General features: G+C 35.6%; 1 protein-coding gene across 1 annotated transcript in view; it reads right to left on the reverse strand.

Annotated features, from left to right (window-relative positions):
• Window positions 1-26431, reverse strand: part of LOC101896271 (reversion-inducing cysteine-rich protein with Kazal motifs) — a 108583-nt gene that overhangs the window by 72158 nt on the left and 9994 nt on the right. The window contains exon 2 of the mRNA XM_059129336.1: window positions 11737-13408. Coding sequence (XP_058985319.1) covers window positions 11737-12328 — 592 coding nt within the window. The 5' untranslated portion in view covers window positions 12329-13408. The remainder of the gene's footprint in view (window positions 1-11736; window positions 13409-26431) is intronic.

Below are 26431 nucleotides of genomic sequence, written 5' to 3' on the forward strand. Positions count from 1 at the left end.
AAAAAATATTATTTCAAATTATCATTTAAATATTTTGCTTTTAAATCTCCGTTAAATACATTTTCTTTACTCTTGTAGGTATTATTTGTTGACTGTAAAGTTTTTTATGGACACGTTAACAGGTCATTTAACTTAATGTATTGCTTATAAACAAATACTTATAAATTAAACTGCATCATTATCCATAGTTGATGTTGAGAACTGTGTATGTAAATATATGAGGATGGTTTTAAAGGTTTGGGAAAAATTGAGTTGTCTCCAAAGACTGTGAGATTTATGAAAGGTCTTTTTTGGGAAAAAATTGTAGATTTTAATTTCAAGCAATGATTTTAAATTAAAGGACCGTTTTAAATTTTTAAGGATTTTCGGGAGAATAAGCAGATTCAGCATTTTGATGGGAAATTGTATGAAGGACCAAGAGAGAAATCCATGTTTTTATACCCTTCACCACATAGTGGTTAGGGTGTTATGTCTTTGTGCATTTGTTTGTAACATATTTACTTTTGAGAATATTATAGAGTCACTTTCTGAGTCGATTATGCATGTCAGTCCCTCCGTCTGTCCTTGTATTTTTGTGAACAAATTCAGGTCGCGTTGGCACAAATGATTTTGTCACATCCGATCGAATTTAGTCTAGGAACAAGTACATCAAATTTGGTGAAAATCGGTTCAGATATATCTATAGCTACCATATATATTCATTCGACAACAAGGATATTAGGTACCATATATCTTATAGAGCTCGAAAATACCTTTGCCAAATTTGATCAAGATCGGTTCAGATTTTGATATAGATCCCACACATATTTTTAACAGATTTTGGGTTAATTGTGCACCAATTGGCCAATATCTGTCAGGAAGTCCTGTATTTCAGTACATCCGATTAAATTCAATCTAGACGCAAATACATCAAATTTGGTGAAAATCAGTTCAGATATAGCTATAGCTACCATATATATATTTCATCCGATTTGGCGTTTAAGTCCCTCACATTCGTAATATGCATTCGACAACAATGATATTTGGTACCAGATATCTTATAAAGATCGGAAATATTTTTGCCAAATTTTATCGATATCTGCTAAGATTTGGATATAGCTCCCATATAAATCCTTAGTCTGATTTCAGGTGTATTGTGCAAATAATGGCTAATATCTGCCCAAATGGAGTGAATTTCAGGACGTACGTTTCCATTTGATGGAACTCGCTCCCGTCCGACTTTTGACTTTTTCTTACTGATCTAAATACAATTTTTTGATGGAACGCGTCGACTATAAAACAAATTGTTTGAAGGACCCAAAGGGAGGTTGGTGGACCAACAAAGAAAAATTCATAGCTTTTGAAAATAAATGTTTAAAGAAATACCCAGAATTTTTAAGGAAAAACTTGGATCAACGAACAGATAAATATTCGTCGATGTTATGGAAAATTTCTTGAGAAATAATCATGGACATTTTAAGACAATTTCTTGATATTCCCGCAAACGAAGGATCATAGGTGTATATATATAGAACAGTTTTGAATTACTATTAAAAATATAATTCTGGTTTTTTTTGAACAGTTTTTCCAGTATTGAGATTTTGTTTCTTCATGTATGGGAAACCTTTGAAAGCTTCCCTCATATCCATGTATCCAACATCAATTCCCACTTAATGCTCCAGACACACACAAGTGGTTGCTGATAATGTGGATGATGAGATGATTGTCCAAACAAACATCACATCATGGCCAATGATGATGTTTATGTTTTAATTACTTTTGTTTGTTTACATTGGGAAATCGCTTCATGAGTTTCACACGCTCGTAATTGCTCGGCGAGTGAGAGAGAGATTTGTTTACAACAAATCGGAGCAAATCAGCAGGGACTTTAATTAAATGGTTAAGAACAAAACACAAATTAAAATATATCTCGCAATGAAAAAAATATTTAATATATGTGAGAACGATTCCTGGATCAATAAGTCAAGGCGTTTTGGGTATAATATATTTACCTCATATTTCCCCTTGAATAGTTATTGGCCATATTTTATAATTTAATTAAGTATCACATTTTCCACTTTTTTAATGAAATAATTTTCTTTTTGATGTTTGTTGTGTTTTTGTTTTGTTTCACTTTTTAGCTTTGTTCTGCCTAGTTGGTTTTATTTGACTTTTCTTGCCAAAATTCGGAATGATGAACATCCGTCATGGATGGAGGGGAAGAAGAGGGCAACTTTTCAGTTTGCCATTTTAGTGAATTTCTTTAGAAATTCACACATGCTTATTTTCATGACTGGGGTCTCGTTGAATGAGCGGCGCGTTTTTTATTTTCGTTTTGTCTGTTGTTCAACGCCCTCATCTCGCTTCGAGTGAGACGAAAATAAAACACATGTACGTCATGTATTTCAGATGACAAATGTCTAAACTAAATACCCGGCAGCCACATTTATACGCATACGTACGTGGTTGCCCCGGGTATTGAGGGTGATATGAGGAACGGACAGTGGATATAAATGAAAAATATTGAATTTGAATGGTTATCGTGGTTCCTTTTTGGTATATTCTCGGGAGGACTCTTAGACTTTCGTCGGGAAGTTTTAAATAACTGATTTACTTAGAAAATCTACGCCCAAACGAAACGGAAGAAGCTAGAATTTTAAAATTTAGCACTAGATGAGTCTTGGTAAGTAGGCGTGTGTTAGGTCTGAGTTTTTGGAAATTTGAAAGGGTGCGAAAAGTACTAAAATGTACTAACAATTTGGAATGGGAGTCAGTGATGGAGTGCAGTATAGATGTACCAAAGTGTTTTTGGAATTTTGGACTTTAAGTTTACGCAATGTTCTAAAATGCTACCATTTGGTATTATTTGAACGGATAGACCTAAAAACTTGAAATTTGGTATAAGGAAGTTTTGGAAATGTGTACTAAATAATCGGACTGTACTAAATCGAACTAAATTTGCAAGAGTTTCGTTTAGGGTGAACGGATAAAGCTGGAATTTGGAATTGGAGTATCTGTTGGTGCTTGATGGTGACGGTGGGTTTGGAAATGGGCACTTCAAATGTACTAAATAGTACTATATTTGAAATTTAATATTAGGGTCGATGATCGTGTGTAGCCACGACATATGGGGATGGTTTCGAAAATGTGTATTGTATTTGTATGAAAAGTACCGAATGGTATTATGTTTGGTATTGGGTGAAGGGATAGAGAAAAAATTCTTACATTTGATATTTAGATACCAGTGTTAAAGATTTGGCTGTAGTTTTGGAAATGTGTACTATTATTGTACGAAAGTTACTAAGATGTTTAGTATGTTATTGTGCATTGGGTGAAGGAATAGAGTTAGAATCCGAAAATATGATATTGAGTTCTCTGTTGGTATCTGAGGTTGAAATATAGAGATATTTTAAAAATTCGTATTTTAACTGTATTAAATTTGTTATTAGGTGATGGGATAGAGCTGGAATTCTGACATTTTTATTGCTATAACTGTTTGTTTCTAGGATTGAGAACGGTTTTGGAAATGTGTACTGTAATTGTACGAAAAGGACTGAATGGTACTACATTTGGATTTTGGGTGAAGGAGTAGAGCTGGGATCCCGAAATTTGATATTGGTATCTGGGATTAAAATGTGGAGCTGGTTTCGGAAATTCGTTCTATAATTGTACGAAAAGAACTGACCGGATACATCTGGAATTCTGAAATTAGATATGTAGATATCTGTTGGCATCTGTGTTTGAGATTTGGGGTTGGTTACTGAATTGGATATATGGAGAAGGACTGATATCCTCAAATTTGTTGCTCTGTTGCTATTTAGAATTGACATATGGAGGTGGTTTTGGAGATGTACACTATAATTGAACGAAAAGTACTAAATAGCCCTAAATTTGGTATTGAGTCAAGGAATAGAGCTGAGATCGCGAAATTTGATATTGAGGTCTCTGTTGGTATCTGGTATTAAGATTTCGCAGTGGTTTTGGAAATGTGTACTTTTATTGTACGAAGAGTAATAAGTGGTACTAAATTGGGGGTTGGGTGAAGGGATAGAGCTGGAATCCCGAAATTTTACATTGGTATAACTATTTGTTTCTAGGATTGAGAACGGTTTTGCAAATGAGCACTACAATTATACGAAAAGTACTAAATTTGGTATTGGGTGAATGCATAGAGCTGAAATCCGATATTTGATATTGAGGTCTCCGTTGATATCTGGTGGTGGTTTTGTAAATGCTTACAAAATTGTTCGAAAAGTGATACTAATTTTGGATCACTGTTGGTGTCTAGGAATGACAGATGTAGATTATTTTGGCTATGTGTACTAAATCCTAGTAAATTTCGTGTTGGTTTTCTGTTTGTATCTCGAATTGAGATCTGGATCCGGTTTTGAAAATATGTACTGTTATTGTACGAAAAGTATTGATTGGTACTATTTTTGGTATTGAGCGAAGGAAAAGAACTGGGATGCCGAAATTTGATGTTGAGGTCTGTGTTGGTATCTGGGATCGAGACTTGGAAGTGGTTTTGGAAATGTGTATTGTAATTGCACGAAAAGAATTAAGTAGTACTAAATTGGGTATTGGGTGAAGCGATAAAGCTGGAATTCTCAAATATAATTTTAAGGTCTCTCTTGATATCTGAAATTGAGATATGGAGGTGGGTTTGGAAATGTCTACTAGAACTGTACGAAAAGTACTGAATAGTACTATATTCGGTATGGTGTGAAACAATAGAGATATAATTCTGAAATTTGATATTTAGAACACTGATGGTATCAATATTTGAGATGAGTACCTAAAGGACTAAGTGTTACAAAATTTGTGTGAAGGAATAGGGCTGGAATTCTCAAATTTGTATCTGGAATGGAGATATGGAGGTGGTTTTGGATATGCGTACTATAATTTTACTAAATGGTACTAAGTGTTACTAAATTTGGTATTGTGTGAATGTATAGGGTTGGAATTCCCAAATTTTGATATTGAGGTCTCTGTTGGTATCTGGTAGTGGTTTTGGAAATGTGTACCATATTTGATCAAACTTTTGCAGTCTAGGACGGAGTGATGTTGTTTTGGATATGCATACTAAATGTTACCAAATTTGGTATTGGTTGAAGGGTTAAAGCTGAAAATTTTAATAATTGAGATTTTAAAATAGTTTTCTACAGAAAAATTGGATGTGGGTCCTATGGGCAATGGTTTCATGAATTTCAAAATGGATGATCTCAAGACTTTTTGGTGTATAAGGTAAACATTTTCCTATTGCGAGTATTCTTCCTGAACAAGGAAAAAACTTAAAAATTGGAAAAATGCTGTCAAACTGTACAAATTGTGCATTTTTAGTGTTAAAAATGTACAACACGAACTGTTTGAGGGAATCTAAAATTTTAAGGAGGACTTTTGGCTAACGAAGTTTCAGGCACTTCCTAGTTATATGTTCTTTATATAACTAGCAAGTTCTATTGTAAGGCACTATAGTCCTTCCAATAGTTTATTTGGGCGTCTCTCCGTGTCCTTGAACATTCTTAAAAAAAAACTCTTCCATCAATAATCCTCAAAAAAAAAAGTTTTTCTCATTGGGAAAATATGTCCATTCAATGTTACCCTGACTATGATTGTACGGTACTGTAAGATCCCTTGGAAAAATAGTTTCGAAACAATCCCCGCTTGTGGCTTTTAAAAATAATATTCAAAAACTATTTATAGAAATATTACGTTTGCAGATTACCACAATGTGCCGCCTTACCCACTGTTCCCCACAGACCAAATCTCTGTTTCCCGAACCCACCTTATATCACAATTTTTGTCACTTCATATCAAGCGAAGCTGTGTAAGAAAATATGCACTTTTTTGAAGAAAATTTGCACGACACCATGCAAAACCGTAACAATAACACCCAAAAAAAACATGAAAGGACAACACCAAAAATAAAAGTACAACAAAATAAAAAACAAACATTTGGTAGCTGGGGGCAAGCTGCAAGTGTTGGCGTTACGCTGTGATATGCATAATGCAGCAAAGCAAAGGGGAAAAATCTGTTTTAGATCAAAAACCACTCATTAATTAAGTGTGTAATTCCTTGTTACGTGTGTCGGCTGCTGGTTGATCCGATACTCTGCTCTGCCCCGGTTGGTCGGTAGTTGGCACGTTGTGCGTAGCACAGAAGCCAGAAAGAAGCCTTTGCCAGCATAATTCTGTTGCATGATCCAGATATTCATAGATTGCATGGTGTTCATCCTCATGGTCTTTGGCAAGATATTTTTAGTAAATTTGGACCCCACCACTGGCGGCCAGCAATGCCACCTACAACACCCAACCACTCGCGCTCTCTCTCTGAAAGTTGTGGTTGTGCTGCCAGAACAGCAGCAGCTGCAGCAGCAGCGCCGCAACATCATCCACAACAACAAAGAGAAAATAATGTATTTTTGAAAATAAAGGAGCTTTCGTTTGATGTCTGTCTTAAAGAGTTCTTGTTGTTATGGATTCCTCCTTGTGATGCCGCTGCTGTTCCATTTCTATTCCTTCCTCCGATGTTGTTCGTTGCCGTATGAGGGTGTTTTGTTTTGTAGTGTTCATATTTGCTTTTTGTTTCATTGAAGCTACCAAACAACCGAACCCAACCCAAACAGCCATCCAACCCGGCAACAAAACCATCATCCAACCAGCCAGCCATCCATCCATCCATCTAAGCGTCCGTCCGTTCAATTCATTCATTTACTCACTTTATTGTTGTTGTAGCTTTCATGTTCTTGCTTTTTGTTGTTCTGCATCTTTTTGATGTTGTTTGTTGTTGGTCTGTGTTTTGTTTTCTTCAATGATTAAATATGATTTAATGTGATGTGGTATAAATTTTGTAAATTGCAAGAAATCCTATGTTTTTGTTTTTCATTCTCTTTCATGGCTTCCCTTTGTAAGAAACAGACAGTGATCGAAAAAGGGGGGACGGACAACTGAGAATAGGGGACCAATGAAATATGTCTGGAAAATAACAAGCATAACGGACATTTTTAAAATAGCTTAATAAGGAAATTGCATATCAGACAGTCTGCAAAATTATTGCATTTCGCAACGCGCGTAAGTGCGAAAATAAAGGAATTGGAGGTCAGACAAATTAGGGCGGGAAAATGTTCTGTTCTTTCTCTAATTCCTACCTTTCTAGTTTATCAATTAATAGTCTATTGCATTGCACGAACAATTTGGGAATTTGAGGTAGTTTCCGCATTAAAAGGTAATAACAATAATATATCTCCTCCATTACAAGTAAGTCACAAATTGATAACAAAAAATATACATATATTTTTCAATTTTATTTCAAAAACTATATTGGAAGGAATTCCTCAATAAAAGCCGTCGGAGTATGGTAACATCCAACAGCTCATTGTACACATTTTATTTCAACCATTGATTCTACTTTTTTAAAGGTTTTTTACGAATCATAAGAACAGTGCGAATCATAAGAACAGTGCGAATCATAAGAACAGTGCATAACAGTGCTGAAAGTCAAGAATAATAACAAGTTAAAAAAGCAGTGTGTTCGGCCGGGCCGAACTTAAATACTCTCCAGCATTTGGAAAAAAATTCGAAATTAAAAAAAACCTTAAAAAATTCTTGTTAAATCTTAAAAATACCGAATATAGCTGTTACATTGGGGTATATACGAAGAAGTTCACTTTCTCGTTAAATAAGTTTCTGTCATAAACTGTAGTTTCCATTACAAACTCTAAATACGAAATTTGAAACAACTCTGGTGAATAATGTCGCTAAAATCATCAAAATACCGAATATTGTGAAGTATCGTTATATGGAAACTATACGAAGACGTGGGCCTGCATAAGCAATTTTTTTGCGGATGCTTCATGGTATTTCCGTTCTATCCGATCTTGCGTCCTTCAACCACAACTTGCGTCCTTCAAAAATATTCTTTGAAAAATCCACGTTTGTGCCTCAGAGAGTCCTTCAAAGATATTCTTTGAAAAATCCACGCTTGTGCCTCAGAGAGTCCTTCAAAAATATTCTTTGAATAATCCACGCTTGTGGATCAGAGAGTCCTTCAAAAATATTCTTTGAAAAATCCACGCTTGTGCCTGAGAGACTCCTTCAAAAATATTCTTTAAAAGGTCCACGCTTGCGGATCAGTGAGTCCTTCAAAAATGTTCTTTAAAAGGACCACGCTTGCGGATCAGTGAGTCCTTCAAAAATATTCTTTTAAAAATCCAGTCCTTCAAAAAATATGATTTTCAAATCCACGCTGGTGGATCAGGGAGTCCTTAAAAAATGTTTCCTTTAAAAATCAAAGCTTGTGGATCAGAGATTCTTCAAAAATCCACGAATGTGGGTCAGAGACATATTCAAAAATATTCTCTTAAAATTCCACGCATGTGGCTCAGAGATTCCTTCAAAAATATTCTTTGAAAAATCCACGCATGTGGCTCAGAGATTCCTTCAAAAATATTCTTTGAAAAATCAATGCTTGTGCCTCAGAGAGTCCTCCAAAAATATTCTTTGAAAAATCCACGCTTGTGCCTCAGAGAGTCCTTCAAAAATATTCTTTGAAAAATCCACGCTTGTGCCTCAGAGAGTCCTTCAAAAATATTCTTTTTCATTAATCCACGCTTGTAGATCAGAGAGTCCTTCAAAAAATATAATTTTGAAAATCCACGCTTGTGTGAGAGTCCTTCAAAAAATATTCTTTTAAAAATCCACGCTTGTGCCTCAGAGAGTCCTTCAAAAATATTCTTTTTCATTAATCCACGCTTGTGGATCAGAGAGTCCTTCAAAAATATTCTTTTTCATGAATCCACGCTTGTGGATCAGAGAGTCCTTCAAAAATATTCTTTGAAAAATCCACGCTTGTGGATCAGAGAGTCCTTCAAAAATATTCTTATAAAAATCCACGCTTGTGGATGAGTGGGTCCTTCAAAAAATATAATTTAAAAAATCCACGCTTGTGAATCAGAGAGTCCTTCAAAAAAATTTTCCTTTAAAAATCAAAGCTTGTGGATCAGAGATTCTTCAAAAATCCACGATTGTGGGTCAGAGACATATTCAAAAATGTTCTTTTAAAAATCCACGCATGTCGCTCAGGGAATCCTTCATAAATATTCTTTAAAAATCCACTTTTTTTAAATTCAAGTTTTAACTCAGATGGATGTTTTTTAAAAATGTTCTTTCTTGGGTGGCAGAAAACCTTTACAAGCTAATCCAACATTCGAGGTAAGACTGAACTTCTAACTAGTAATTGATCAATGAAATCTTTGACTATTTAGTGGTTGGGAAGCAATATATCAGGATGTCGGCTCTGAAATAATTGGAAGAAAGTAGGGGTGTACTAGAACGTCTTCTGTCGTAAAGAGGATACAGACTGTGAAGTTCTTATGATATCCAATCACTTTCCTACTCGTAGTTCTCGGTCGCAGAACCTGTGGTCTTCGCTATGGAATGGGTGAATATTTAAGTCTACGTAAGACCATCTTCTCCCAATATATTTTTACTATCCTAATCCTATCCTAATCCGGATATAGTTGTTATGATAAAATAACGGGAGCCTTAACCTCTCCTAGGAATGTATATTTTACAACTCTGTGAAGCTTACCTTTCCATAACGACGCAGAAACTCATTTCAATTTTGAATAACAAACAGGCTACCGTCAAATCTTTTATTTCGTCCTAAAATATTAGTTGGCGCCCAATGATAGAAAATTAATTTGTTTGAGGATCATACATAAAAGTCAATTTCCAAAGTTCAACTACTTATAATTATAATATAATTATAATATAATTGGTCAATATAAGTTTCGAAACAAACCGTTTTTGTCATATTATGACTATTAATCATGGAAAAGCGATATGCTGTAAGTGGTAAAAAAAAAGGATGTAAAATATGATCCTATAACTATTCCTGATTATTCAAAATTTGTCTTAAATTTTGATATATTTGAGGGCAAAATTGTTTACTAATTAGAAAGTTATCTCTTAATTAGAACCTTCGACAGCAAAGGGTAACTGCCGCCAATTAATTTTAAGTAAAAATTGAAAATTTTAACTATCAGGTACGAGGAATTTTTATATATTTGATTTCTAGCTTTTTTAATTGAAATCTTTATTATCTTCAACAATAATTAATGGGGTCGTCCAAAGCTTAATTTGCTTCAAAAGTTTTACTTGGGCGCCAATATAGTAACCAGACATACAACTTTTAAATGTAAATTGTAATCAATTCCAATTTTTCAAGAAAAAATCATAGAAGTTGATTGGCAACTCTAGGAGTCACATGTTTTGTAGTCCTCAAACTTAGTGTGTTACAATTTCGTCATACAGTGACAGCAAAGTTCAAATTTTGTTCCAGTTCACATTTCCATTTAGGTCATTTATCTCTGCCAGTCCCTTATCTTTAACACTCATAGGCTCAGAGCAATAAAATTAAAATAGTTTTCTGTCTTCACTTGTTTAGCAGACGCATGTCGTGCATCTCTAATCTCTCTTTCTCTCGTTCATTATAAATAGCGACGACTCTAATTTGTAAATTCTTTAAAAGTTCAACGCAAAAGGTTATCATCGTCGACATTTGCAAAACAACGCAACGCAGCACAACTCGAATCGCTGGCCGTTTAACCAACAACCACAGCCTATGTTTTCGCTGTCCGCCGTCCGTCCGGGCAATGAACAATCAATTCTTTGAAGTGTCGAGGAATTTTTATAAACATTTCAAAGATGCCGCCTTTCAAATAAATAAGAAACTGAACTAAAAAAAGAGAAATAAATACATTTTTTTATTTCTGTGTTATCAGCCAGCAGATGTACAACCCTACTTGTCTGCGTGTTTGTGTGTCGAAGCGAGTTCAGATGCAAAGCGAGTGATTTTCTTTGTGCTAAAAAGAGAATAAATTATTTTAAGTTTTCCTTTTTCAATTTGAAATGCAAAACAAGAGCAAATAAGTGTAACAGCGATTAAAGGCTGTTTTGAAATACAATCTGAATAGCAGGGAGGCAGTCAGCCAGACAAACGGTCAATAGCCTCCGGGGGTAAGTTATCTAATAAGGATAATTATGTCAAATGGAAATTATGCAAGCGTTAAGTCAGCCGTAAATTCAAAGACAAAGTTGTGATACCTAAAAACAAATTATATTTTTTTATAAATAAACAACATTTTCCATAGAAAATTTGTTCGATAATAAAATTTTCAAAAGAAAGGGTTTTCAATAACAATATTTTCTATAGAAAAGTTGTTCTATAACAAAATTTTCTGTAGGAAGGTTGTTCGATAACAACATTTTATATAGAAAAGTTGTTCGATAACAACATTTTATATAGAAAAGTTGTTCGATAACAACATTTTCTATAGGAGAGTTGTTCGATAACAACATTTTCTATAGAACAGTTGTTCAATAATAAAATTTTCTATAGAAAAGTTGTTCGATAACAACATTTTCTATAGAAAAGTTGTTCGATAACAACATTTTCTATAGAAAAGTTGTTCGATAACAACATTTTCTATAGAAAAGTTGTTCGATAACAACATTTTTTATAGAAAAGTTGCTCGATAACAACATTCGATATAAAAAGTAGTTCGATAACAATATTCAATATAGAAATGTAGTTCGATAACAACATTTTCTGTAGCATGTTTGTGTTCAATATCAATATTTCCTATAGGTAGGTTGTTCGATAACAAACATTCTTTTGGAAAAAAATCGATACCAACCTTCCCTTTAGAAAGTGGTTCGAAAATAGATTTTATTAGAAAATTTTTAGGAACTTACCGTACGGTGGATGTTGCATATTCTGTTTAACATTCGGCGATCGAACCGAACCCACCGATGCCTCAACATCGATAGAATCATCCGAGTACATGTCATCCTCATCTTCATCGCCATCGTCTGCGTTATCCTCCCTCAAATGGTATTGATTGTCATTGGGATCTTCTTCGTCATCGGCATATTGAGCCTCAGCACTTTGTGGATATTTGGTGAGGGCCATTGATAATTTGTTGTTGTTATTGTTGTAATAGCTAGTTCCAACACTTGTGTAATATTGCTTGTTAATGTGTTTCCAATGTTGTTGTGATTCATTGGGTCGATGATTAGCGGACGTGCTTGTAAATCCGCTGCTACGACGTCGTTGTAATTGCTGTTGTTGTCTTTGGTTGTGGTGCTGTTGTTGTTGCTGCTGCTGTTGATACCGTAGCTGTTGTTGTTGTCGCAACAGTTGTTGCTGCTCATCATGATATTCATCGTCATTATCAATATGGCGAACGGAAGTGACTAAAGCAGGCATGAACAGCAAAAGCAGAAGTCCAGCAGCTATTAGTAGCTGGAATTGATAAATTCGTCGTTTGGCGGAAGAATTCTGCATTTTCTACGCAATGTTGTTGTTGACAGCAATTTGTACGCATTTGATTTGGATGGGTATGTCTGGGCGTTTGTGCGTGTATGCCCGTGTGTGTTTTGTACTTTGGAGTGTCGGACTCTTGGTGACGTTTAGAAAAAAGGTTTCACCCCAACAAGGCGAATAGTCAGCCAGCCAGCTACTTATTCCGGCTGGGCTATGTGTCAATCACCACCGGTTTGTTGCTGTCAATCGTATTGTTTTTTTTCGTGTTTTGTCAAAGTGTTCGTTTGACCTGGCCACCACTCAAAATTGGACTTTGCTTCCTCCGCTCCACAGCGATTATAATTTGTGGTTTCTTTGTTGAGAAGACCCCGCTTTTGAGTCCTGTAATGGAATTTGCATGGGGACCCTTGCTTATCATTCGCCTATTTGAATTTTAATGCATTTCCAGGGGCTTTGATAAAACGTGTTTTATGTAAAAACGAAAAACAAGAAAGAAAAAAAACTGAAAAACAACAACCAGAAAACCAAGGGATATCACTTGTTTTTCCCCAACAATTCCCGATTCGGATTGTTGTTCCGACTGTCGTTGAGTTCTTTTTGTGATTTCGACTCTCAGCTATTTTGCAAGTAAATGCGGTTTTAATTGCTTTTTATGCTGCTGTTCTTCATCATCATTGTCGTCTTTATTATCACCAGCAGCAGCCCGGCATCGCTTTGCCAGTAGCTTAATGTTGTAGCTTGAGGTTCGAGCGTAGTTGTTGTAATTTTGTTTTTGTTAATTAATCTTTATTACTTTTAATTGTCTCATTCATATTTCTTGCCTTTTGTGAAAATTTTCTCATTCGTTTTGTTGTTGTTGTTGTGGGTTGTTAGCTTTATGGCACTTGTTCCTTCCTCGTTTTTGCTGTGGGATTTGGGTTGGTGTTTTTTTTTTTGGTTCGTGTTTTTTTTATGGGACACACAGTTCTTACTTTCTAGCTTTGTGTTTGCTGCTTTTCTTGAAGTTGTCGGTACTTTAATTAAAATAAGAATTGTTGTTTTTTTGGGCAGAAAACTTTAAGAATTTTTTTAAAATTTGATGACGTATAAAATCTTTCAATTCTGAAAAGAAACAATAAAGATTTTAATTTTATTTTTTTAAGAAAATTATAGAAGTTGACAAGAATTTCTACGATATGTTATCGATATAAACAGATGCCTTGTTCCAAAAATTGCTCTGTTCCAGAACCTGCAAGAATCAACTATTTTTGCAATTTTTCTTCGATAACATAAAGGGAATGTCAATTATCATAGTAAAAAATTTCACATTGTTGTAGTTCCGGAACAGACCAAATGTAAGAATCTGCAAGTTTTGCAATTTTATCGTTTATTTTACATTCTTGCAGTTCGAGAAACAACCAAGAGTTTGTAATGTTGCGGGATTTCCAAGATTCTACTAGTTTTGCAATTTTTTCAATATTACAAAGGATAAATCGGTTATCGAAGTAAACATTTGATACGTTCCAGAAATGAAAATATGTAAAACTAAAATAACCGATTTTCCCTTTATGACATCGAAACCAGTAAGGAAAAGTCAAAAGTCGGGCGGGCCGACATCATGACACCCTACACCACTATGCATATTTATTAGACCTCCCGTAACAAAAGAATTTATTTGAAGTAGGTCATACAACCTAATATATAACTAATATATGGAAGGCATATTCAATTCTGATCGATCTTCAACATTTATACCCTCCACCATTTTTATACCCTCAATTATTCTATGGAGGGTATATTAACTTTGTCATTACCTTTGTAACTCCTCGAAATATTTATAATAGACCCTATATATATATATTTTGGATCAGCGTAATATTCTAAGACGATGTAGCGATGTCCGCCTGTCTGTCTGTCTTTCTGTCTGTGTGTCTTTCTGTCTGTCCATCTGTCTGTTGTAATCACGCTATCTTTCGAACGAATTAAGATAGAAGATTAAATATTGCATACATGCATAGTTTACCAGAAGGCAGGTTAAGTTCGTATATTCCCCATATAACGGTACCTCCCGATATTCGGTATTTTCATGATTTTGGCGACAATATTCACCGGAATTATTTCAAATTTCATATTTAAAGTTCGTAATGGGTTCTACAGCCTATGACAAAAATGTTTGTATGCAGGTCTAAGTCTTCGTATAGCCCCCATATAAAGGTACCTCCCGATAGTCGGTATTTTGATGATTCCAGCAACAGTATTTACCGGAACCGTTTGAAATTTCGTATTGGAAGATCTTAATGGGTACTACAAGCTATGGCAAAAAAAAAAAAAAAAAATCGTATGCAGGTCCACGTCTTCGTATGCCACTATATGACGGTACCTTCTGATAGTCGGTATTTTGATGATTTCAGCAACAGTATTCACCGGAATCGTTTGAAATTTCGTATTTAAGGTTCGTAATGGGTACTACAGCCTATGAGAAACAATTTTGTAGGCAGCACGTCTTCGTATAGTTTCCATATAACGGTTTTATTTTAAGTGGTAGTTTCGGATTTTTTTTGAAACGAACTTAGCTGTTTTTTGTTATTTGTTATCTTTTATACCAAATACCAATGTTATAGAGTGCATAATACCACTTCGAGAAGAATTATATTAAAAATATAGATATCGAAGCCGAGTTCCACCAAATGGAAACGTACTTCCCGAAATTCACTCCATTTGGGCTGATAAACAACCATTATTTTCACAATAAACCTGAAAACGGATTATGGATATGTATGGGAGCTATATCCAAATCTTAGCCGTTCACGATAAAATTTGGCAAAGGTATTTCCTAGCTCTATAAGATATCTGGTACCAAATATCATTCTTTTGGAGTGCATATTACGAATTTGAGGGACTTAAATACCAAATCGGATGAAACATATGTATGGGAGCAATAACTATATCTGAACAGATTTTCACCAAATATGATGTACTTGCTTCTAGACCGAATGTGGTCGGATGTGCCAAAATTCACTCCATTTGGACGGATTTTAACCAGCAGATGCACAAATAACCCGAAATCGGTTGAAGATTTATATGGGAGCTATATCCAATATCCAAAACTTGGCAGAGGTATTTTTGGGCTGCATCTGATATCTGGTTCCAAATATCATTGGAACCAGATGCATATTACGAATGTGAGGGACTTAAATACCAAATCCGATGAAAAATATATAGCTATATCTGAACCGATTTTCACCAAATTTGATGTACTTACTTCCATACAGAATTTCGGCGGAAGTGCCAGAATTTACCCCATTTGAAGGGATATTAAACATCAGATCCACAATCAACCCGAAATCGGTTGAAGACTTATATGGGAGCTATATCCAAATCTGAACCGATCTTGATACAATTTTACAGAGGTGTTTCTGGTCTGCATCTGATACCCGGTACCAAATATCATTCTAATGGAGTGCATATTACGAATGTGAGAGACTTAAACACCAAATCTGATGAAACATATTAATGGGAGTTAAAGCTATATCTGAACCGATTTACACCATATTTGATGTACATGCTTCTAGACTGAATTCGGTCGGATGTGCCAAAATTCAGATCATTTGGATTTATGTTGGCCATTTGGTGCACAATTAACTTGAAATAGGTTGGAGCTATATCTAAATCTGATCCGGTTATCACCAATTTCAATAGGGTTCTTACTTTGGTACATAAAAATTGTTTGCAAAATTTCGTCTCAATCGGATAACAAAAGCATTTTCTTCACAAGAATACATGGACGGACGTACAGACATGCATAAATCGACTCAGAGAGTGATTCTATGAAGATCCTCAAAAGTAACTATGGGTATATCACGCTTCCTTCTCCCTGTTACAAACAAATGCACAAAGACATAATACTCTTACCACTATGTGCTGAATTCCTACTATGCACTCCACAACCGTGATTTGGTACCAGGTATAAGATGGAGCACAGAAATAGCTGTTTTAAATTTTATCGAAATCGGTTCAGATTTAGATATAGCTCCCATATATATGTTTTATCCGATTTGGTGTTTAAGCCTCTCACATTCGTAATATGCACTCCACAGCCCAGAAATAGCTGTTTGTAATTTTATCGAAATCGGTTCAGATTTGGATATAGCTCCCGTATATATCTTCATCCGATTTCGGGTTAATTGTGCACCAAATGGCCGATATAAGTCCAAATGGACTGAATTTTAGTACATCGGACCAAATTCAGCCTAGAAGCAAGTATATCAAATTTAGTGAAAATCGGTTCAGAAATAGATATAGCAACCATATATATGTTTCATCCGATTTAGTGTTTTAGTCCCTTACATTCGTAATATTCACTCCACAACCGTGATATTTGGTACCAGGTATTAGATGGAGCATAGGAATAGCTGTTTTAAATTTTATCGAAATCGGTTCAGATTTGGATATAGCTCCCATATATATCTTCATCCGATTTCGGGTGATTGACCACCAAATGGCCGTAATAGCATCAATTTTGGCAAATCCGACCGAAACCAGCTTAGAAGCAAGTACACCAATTTTAGTAAAAATCGGTTTAGATATAGTTATAGCTCCCATATATATCTTTCATCCGATTTGGAATGATATTTGGTACCAGATATCAGATAAAGCCCAAAAATAGTTGATTTTAATTTTATTAAAATCTGTTTCGATTTGGATATGCCTCACATATATATCTTCATCCGATTTCGTGTTAATTGTGCATCAAATGGTCAATATCAGCCCAAATCACCTGCATTTTCGTACATAAGACCGAATTCAGTCTAGAAGATAATACGTCAAATTTGGAGAAACCCGGTTCAGAGAGCACGATAGAATTAGATAGATTTCGATTTTGTACCAAAGAGCTCTGAAATGCCCTGTATAAACCTTTTTACGAGAGATCTACTAAATATGCATAGTGGTGTAGCGTATCATATAGTCGGCCCCGCCCGACTTTTGAGCTTTCCTTACTGGTTTCTTTATGATATCGAAAAAATACTGCTAGCAGTAATATGAAGGTTCTGGAACACTTTTTATAGAAATGTTGTTGTTTATTATCCCCTTTTTTTTCTTATATGTCTTATTATCTTAACATAAAAACTTTTTCTTTGTATCTCTTTCTGTCCAAAAGACACCTAATTACTTTTGTGTAGGTGTGGAGGAAAATAGGACTACTCCACTTTTAGCCTTTTTGGCCACATTTTGAGATTTCAAAGAAATTCGCTTACTTTGGTTGTTAACTTGCCTTTGATGCTAGTCAGTCAGTCAACCAGCCAGCCGACTGCCTCCCTGCAGATTGACAAAGCCTAAGTGCTTTGGGCCACAAAAACGTTGCACATTGATTGCCAAAAAAAAAAAAAAACAAAAACAGAATTCAAAACGAAACAAGTGGAAGGAAGAGTGGGAGTAATGAAATCACCTTCAAAGAGTCCTTCGTATTTGGGTTATGACTTTTGTGTGAGTGAGAGCGTGTTTGTGTCAGAGATCTCTCGTTGAGTTCTCGTTTCGACAACGACAACAACAACATAAAATAAACTTTTTAACCAATTTATCTTTGTCCTTTGTTTTCTTTTCATATTTCACTTTGTTGTGGAAACAGTTGTAAAAGAATAAATGGTTTCTTTTGCTGTTTTTGGGTAAACAATTATTGGATGAAAAAAAAAAGATTCAACTTCATAGAGGCCATAAACAAAGCAGCAAGGGTGCAGAACCCTCGCTTGATGGAGGAAGGGAGATAGAGTAGTCAGGGAAATGGAACATTGCTCTTTGAAGAATTGTAGTGTGTCTTTGTCACAAAGTCACAGAAACAAGTGGAAACATCAAAATAACATCAAAAAGTACATGTACATATACAAATACACATCACTTACACACGCACACACTTTCAAACACACCCACACAAAAGGAAAGTGGGAAATGTACGCTAACCAACCAAAGAATATGAAAAAAAAAACTGTAAAGTCAACAACAAAGATTTTTGCATATTCAAGTGAACGTTTTTTTTTTTGCAGAATAACCGAACATTAATGCCAGAGATGGGAAACACTAAGGCAAACATCCTGCAATACAAAATTATATGCAGCTATGGTAACTGCTTTTCCTTTCCATGTGCCAATTCTGTGTCACAAATTCATAACATCCATCCCTGTGGCAAATCAAAATACAGAGAACCAAATGCCGAGAGAGCATACAAGTCTAAGAGAGACCAACATTGCGACAAATAAAATCATAAAACGATGACTTATTTTATGCAGTTTTTGGCCTGGAGAATGGGTAAAGGTTCGGTTGATGATATTTACGAGACAGGGAATGAGGAAGAGGTCCACGATGATGATTATGACGATGTGTGTCGTCATAGTCACCGAGGATTTTCCTGCTGAATACCATGGTGATGCTGTGAAGGATACTCGACAACTCGATGCCGCTGCTCGCTGCTCGCTACCTCCCTTGCAACAGTGGCAGCAGCAGCAAAAGCGTTTGTAACTGTATTTGACAGTACAGAGGCAGAGCATTAAAAACATCAAAGAGAATTCATAAGCACACAAATATATACATTTCAACAAAACACACACACATATACATAGATGTATACACATACACAGACAATTACATTCTCAAATAAAAAGTGTATTCACACAGAGAGAACATTTCCGGCGGCAATATTTATAAGGCCTTTTCTGTTCCACAACAATATCAGCCCAAAGAGATGCAATACTCATTCCATTCGGCAAAATGGGAATGTTAATACCGAACACTCACGGCTGGACCTGATAGAACTAATTAAAAGGGACAATGTATTTTAAAAAGTCCCTACAAAGTTAAAAGGAAACGATAAAACCCGAATTGGTCAGGAAAACGAAATAGGTTAGATAAAGTATATATTTTATTTCGTTGATTTTTATACCCAAGGGGTTAATAATATATCTACTTTTAGACCAAGGCGTGAAGATGTATAAAAGATACATATACTCTCCACCATACATAGTTTGTAGGGTATACAGGGTTGCCCATATTCGACGGACCTTTGGGCTCTTTGGGCCCATTCCAAACGACGAGGCTTGTCCGCAGGCAAAATTCATTGCGTCAATTGAATTTTGTACGGGATCAAATGCAAATCAATGCGAATAATCCGTTGTAAAGTGGACCGAGCCATGCACAACTGCTGAGAACGGCGTTTTTGGGATGTTCTTGGGGACCACTCAACACTGGCTCGTACGTCAGCGATATTCTCGGCCGATCGCCTTGGTCGATTTTTATATGGCCTCTTCGGATTAGAAAGAGCCTTACCAGTCGAAAAATTTTCGTATAAACGCTTAATGGTGTTCTTAGAAGGCGCACTTCTCACATTTTTTAATGTTTTGAAAGCACGTTGAGTTTTCACAATTGACTATTTGTAAATTTCAACTATTTCAGAGCGCTCGCGTGGCGTGTATTTGTTCATGGTAAAAATCTGCTTGGATTGACGCTTCAAACGCGGTATTCATTAAGCGATGTGACATCTCTGTCAAAAGTTATAGCGTTTCCAGATGGGTCCGTCGAATATGGGCAACCCTGTATTGAGTTCGTCATTCCGTTTGTAGCTCATCATATATTCTTGATCAGCATAAAATTATAAGATTTTAAGATTTAGATTTAGCCCTGTTGGTCATTTCGTCTGTTGTAAACAAGCTAAAGTCAAAACGAATAAAGATAGGAAGCTAACATTTTACACAGATCGGTCGTTTGACTGCAGGTAGGTCAAGTTCGAAGATGGGCCATATCGGTTAACGATATTGTATAGCCTCTATACAGGGTGAGATAAAAAAAACGGCATCAAAGCCAAACGCCATAATTTTTACATTATTTTAAATTTTATTAAATGAAAGCAAAAAATGTCGGAAATAGCATCAAATTTCAGAATAAGTTTTGATTTGTTCGAATTGGCCACCTTTGGCACGAATTATGGCCTTCAAACGGCCAATGAAACCTTCACTCGCCGCTCGAATGCTGCTCTGCGGTATTTTGGCCCATTCCCGGCGAAGCGCTTGCTTGTGGTGATCGACACTTTGGTATCTTTAAGTGCCAACCTTGCTTTCCAAAATACTCCAGACACAATAGTGCAACGGATTGGTATCCGGAGATTTTGGTGGCCATTGTGCTTTGAAAATAAAGCGAGGAACCTCATTTTGGGTGGCGCGTGCTGAGTGCGATGGCGCTGAGTCCTGTTGGAATGTCCAAGGTCTGCGGCCAAAGTGTTTGCATGTCCAAGGCTTTAATACACCCTCCAGAATATTTTCGCGATAATATTCGGCATTTATTCTGATGCCGCGGTCGATTAATTCGAAGGGAGGGCGACCATGGCCGGCGCTTGAGATCTGGTGGCAAACCGAAGGTGCACATTTTCAGCTGACCTCTTTGGCAAGTAAACCAATTGTTTTGTTTGTTTACAAACTGCTGGACAACGAATGTTTTCTCATCAGAGAAAACCAAATTCGGCACTTCACCACTTTCTCCCAAGCGAGGCAACTCTTTAGCTCTTTTGAGTCTATTTTCTTTCTGCTGCGGTGTATGTTCTTACACTTTTTGGAATTTCAATGGCTTTACCCCGAGCTTCATTTCATTTGCCGAATGGAATATTGCGATATGTTCAGCTCACGAGCCATTCAATCAAGTCGCTTCATTACTTTTCGAACCATTTCTGCTGATGTTGCCGTTTTCTTCCGTCTACTTTCTTGACGTCCGGCCACGCTACCAGCATCACGGTAACGAGCGAGGGTACGAGACACAAAAGATTTATTCACATTTAAATTCTGGAATGCTCTAACGATAGCCACTTGTGGTTTTCCAGCCAAATATAAGGAAATCACACTATCACGCTTGAATTCCATCGCTAATAATGTTTTTTTTCTGGAAAATTCTCACCAAAATGCTTTTGTACGCTTGTAAACAATATAATGAGCTGTCATTGGAATAATTTTAACAGCTGTCAGACGACTGACTTAGAAATGACACCAGTCTGCAGTTGGTTGCAGTTTGTTCATCTCACCCTGTAATGTATCTGCGTTATCCTAATAACGTAGATAATGCATCTACTTTATCTAAAAATATGGGTAAGAGATCTACGTTATCCATAAACGTGGATAATTCATCTACATTGTCCAAATAACGTGGATAAAGTATCTACATTAACGATATAACGTGGATAATATATATACTGTATACAAATAACGTGAATAATGTATCTGCGTTATGGAAATAACGTGGATAATGCATCTGTGTTATTGAAATAACGTAGATAATATTTCTACTTTATCTAAAAATATGGATAACCTATCTATGTTATCTATAAACGTGGATAATGCATCTTGTCCAAATAACGTGGATAATGTATCTGCGTTATGCAGAAAAAGTGAGTAATATATCTACCTTATCCAAGTAACGTAGATAATGTATCTACTTTATAGGCAAGTATAGATAAGCTATATACGTTATCCATAAATGTGGATAATGCGTTTACTTTATCCAAACAACATGGATAAAGTATCTACGTTATCTATATTACGTGGATAACGTATCTACGTTATCTATGTATCATGGATAACGTATCAACTTTATTAAAATATGTGGATAAATACCTATGTTATTTTAATTACTTTATCTGAAAATATAGATATGGTTTCCATCTTATCCATAGACGTGGATAATGTATCTGCTTTATCTAAGTAATGTGAAAAAATAATCTACATTATCCAAATAACGTGGATAATATATCTACTTTACCTAAAAATATAGATAAGGTGTCTTACTAATCCTTTAACGTGGAAAATGTATCTCGTTTTTTTCAAATAACGTGGAGAATATATTTATTTATCTAAATATGTGGATAAGGCTTTCATAAACGAGGATAATGTATCTACGTTGTCCAAATAACGTGGATAACGATTCCCCGTTATCGAAATGACGTGAGTAACGTGTCAACTTTATTTTAAAATGCAATCCATGAACGAGAACACTTTTTTAGATAAAGTAGATACATTATCCACGTTATTTGGATAACGTAGAGACCTTATCCACACTTTTAGATAAAGTAGATACATTATCTACGATATTAGGATATTGTATATTAATAATCCACTTTATTTATTAACATAGAAAACTTTCCCGCGTCAAGCGGATAACACGTATCCGGACAAAGGTGGATAATTTGTCTGCAATATCCAAATATTACAGATAATGCGTTTGTTTTATCCGCAGGGTGTGGATAAATTTATTTACCCTTTTCAATCACAATATTTTCGATAGAGGCCCCTTATAGCTCTCAATCTGAATTATACAACACATTCACACCATCTACATTGTAACACACAAATAGGACAATAACAACAACATACACACAATCTCTACAACAAAAAAAGAATTTTCTTTTAGCTTTGATGTTGTACTTTAATTGCTGTTTTTAAAAGCATATTTCCCGCGCTCACTCGGAGCCAACTAACAACAAACAACAACTAGTTAAACACCCGGACCACTATTCAGCGGGATGTCTGTGGTGGCCAAAATCCAGCGGTAATGGGTGGGTAGTTTCAGAGATTGCACCTAATACATGGTTCAGCCACCGCCTGTCGGCCCACCACCAGTAGTGTGGCATCACACGTTTTAGCATCTCGATGGAAGGGCTTAGGGAGAGTGGCAAAAGGGAGCACAAAAAAAAAAAAACTAGAGTTAGCAACCCCATAGAGCCTAGAACACAGAGTATAGTAGAATGCCACGTTTATAAAGGATTTAGTTGTTAACTTGGTTGTTTGCTGTGTTTTTTTCTCTGTGTTTTTGTTTGTTTTGTTTGCTTTCTGTGGCTTTAACATTGGCTAGCAGGTCGGCGGCATGGATAAAGGCTTTTTGATTTTTTTTGAGAGAATGGGGTAAAAGTGTATTTGGTGCTGTTGTCGGTGTTGTTGTTGTTGTTGCTGTTTTTGTTATCCTTGCTTTGTTGCTTCAAAAGGTTTTCATGTTTCGTTGTTGTTGTCGTTGTTGCACTGCCGCCCGTAATCATCCACAAATGGAGCAAGCCTCCCCTACTGCTATGCTAAGCATCACAAAGAGGACACTTTTTCGATGAAAGAGAAGTGATGCTGGGCTAAGGAGATGGGAGATGTGTAAAAATCGTTTGAACTCTTAAGAGAAACCCGGAGAGCAAAAAAGTATTTTAAGGACTATTCGAAACCTATTTAGGGAAAATGGAGTAGTCGCATGAATGATGAACGATGGGAGTTCCCCATCAACGTCATCACCATCATCCTCGTCACCAGCAGCAGCTTTGTGCTAGCTGTCGTCATTTGTTCCTTTAATGTTGTTGCTTTGCTTTTACTCTTCGCCCTTTTCTTCTGTTTTGTGTTGTAGTTGTTGCTATTGCTGATGTCGTTGTCGTCGCCATCGTGTTACTGCCTTTGTTTTTATTATTCACTCAAAGGATACACAGAAGAGCCAAATGAAGACAAGAATAAAAACAACATCAAAAAGCCGAGCCAACATGCCGGCATGCATTCTGCAACACACAGGCACACACTCACACATAGTCAACTGTATAAACAAAAAGAATAATGTGCTTACAAAGGCATCACGACACGCTTAGCATCACACACACACAACCACACACACACACTCTGGCCCGGACCCATGCAATTCTACATCAAAAGGATATAATGTGTGTGATGTGAACGTTTGTTCGTTCGTTTGGTAGGTACGAGGGTATGTTTAAGGAAGCTTTGTGCCGCTTCACCCATTGTCCATGCATTGCATCATTTGTCTCTTTTTCGAAAAAAGGGGGTCACTGTTGCACATGTGTTTTGCCACAACGACTGTGGGGACCATTCTTTTGTCCATCCCAAACAAAACGTTGCGTTTCATTGCGTTCCTAAGACATTAAGCTAAGCCGTGGGCGTAGTTGGTATCCAACTGAGCAATAAACATAAAACAGGTATTTTTCGTTTTTGTAAACTAGTGAACTCTTTTTCGCCAAATATTAGACAAATAGATCCTTTGAGAAAAATAGAGAAAAAGTCCTTTAGAAAACGTTGTTAGTTAAATGTGCCATTATTAGATTTCTTTGGCAAGAGAAAATACTAACCATGTCATACGGCATAAATAATGAATATGGTGACAGGGATAATGAAGTTCATGTGGGAATAAAGAAACATTCACGATTTCAGTATTGATGGCTTTAAAATAGTTTGTGAAAAAAATCACGATTTATGGCAATTGAAAAATATTTAATAAAATCCACGATTTTCGTACTTAACTTAAGTTCGACATAAATTTTGCGATGTGGAGGACTTTAACCAATTTATTTGAGAATCAAAATTTTTGGAATGTTTTGAATTTTTGTGGGGAGAGAGAGTAAACTTCGTATGAAACTCGTACTCTTCGAATACTCTCCTTTCGAGTAATTCAATTCCGCGAGTTTGATTGATATTTTGCCAGTAATGTGGCAAAAATCATTAAAATACTGAATATTAGGAGGAACCGTTTAGTATGGGGACTATACGAAAACGTGGACCTACATTGCCCATTTACAAACTTAACCTACTTGTAAAAAATATTTAGAAATCAAAGCATCCAGTTCTGAGGGTCCTTGAAAAAAATATATAAAAGTTACTTCTTTTCGAAATTATGGTTACCGAAAAATTACAAGCTATTAGAGTTGATAGTCCCCAAATTTGGAAAAGCAAGCCTTTGTATTGAAAGAAATAATTATGAAGTAAATCCACGCGTTAAGCTCTAAGGGTGTAAAAAAGTTAAGAAAAATGTCTTTTTTGATTTACCTTAAAAAAGCAGATTTTCAGCACAAGGATCCTTGAAAAATCTCACTTTTGTAATCATAATAAAACGTTAAAAAGTTCTTGAAGAAAAAAAACAATCTTTAAAAATCCAACGTTGTGGAATCTATTGTCCTTGATTTTTTGAGCTTCAAGCTTTTAATAATTATGGGAATTGAAAAATTCTTTAAAAGTGCACGAATTTAGAAACGATTGTGGCAACAAGTTTAATGGACTATGTCTGAAATTTGAAAATTTTTGAAAAAATCTAAGGTTTGAAGTTAAAGTCTAAAATTTGGGTCTTGAACAAAGTTTTTAAAAAAATTCACAGCTAAAATATCTTAAACTAAAATTCGTTTAAAAATCCAGGCTTTTGAATTGATTATTAATAATTTTTTCTAAATTCATGGTCGGTGGTCCTTGAAAGTATTCTTTTGAAAATCCGACTTTTGGAATATATGACAAACGTTTCCTTGGAAAACGTCTTTAAAAATCTACGATTTTGGAAAATGTTTTATTTTTTAAAGTCCACCAATTAGAAAAAAAAAATCAGAAAATCCATGAAATTAAACAAAAGTATAATCCACACTTCATGATTCCAGGAAAAAATCTTTAAAAATCCTCTCTTTATGGTCATAGGAACAAATTTTAAAAAAAATCCGTGCTAAGAATTGTAGATCTTTGATTTGTATACCCTACACCACATAGTGGTAAAAACTCTTATGTCTATGTGCATTTGTTTGTAACATTCAGATGGAAACGAAATAGACCCATGTTCATTTAGATGATCTTTATAGAACCACGTTCTGATTCGATGTCCATGTGTTTTTGTAAACAAAGTACAGGTCACATTTATTGCCCGATTAACGGACGAACCCTTTTTGTGAGAATTGGTCCAAATATAGATATCGGTCCCATATATATCTGCAGCATATCGCAACGGAATACAGTTTTCCCTATTTGTTAAAAAAAGAAATAAATCACTCATTTGGTGCAATAGAATATTGAAAAAATCCACAGAATTCGACCCCACGTTGGGCGCCGATTTATGTAATGTTCAGTAGGGTCAGGTTTTAAATGTATTCTTCAACTAGTTCTAGTTATTACTTAAAAAAACCCTGTTTCAAGGTATTCTATTGAACATTACAACACAAAGCCGCATTCAGCCAAGAGACAAGTACTTTAAATTTGGTGAAGATTGGTTCAGATATAGGTATAGCTCCCATAATACGATCTCGTATTTAAGTCCCTCACATGGTATTTGGTAGCAGGTATCACATACAGCTCAGTAATACCTATTTCAAATTTTATCACGATCGGTTCAGAT

Source organism: Musca domestica, unplaced genomic scaffold, assembly GCF_030504385.1.
Source record: "Musca domestica strain aabys unplaced genomic scaffold, Musca_domestica.polishedcontigs.V.1.1 6, whole genome shotgun sequence".
In the NCBI taxonomy this organism is placed as follows: Eukaryota; Metazoa; Arthropoda; class Insecta; order Diptera; family Muscidae; genus Musca; species Musca domestica.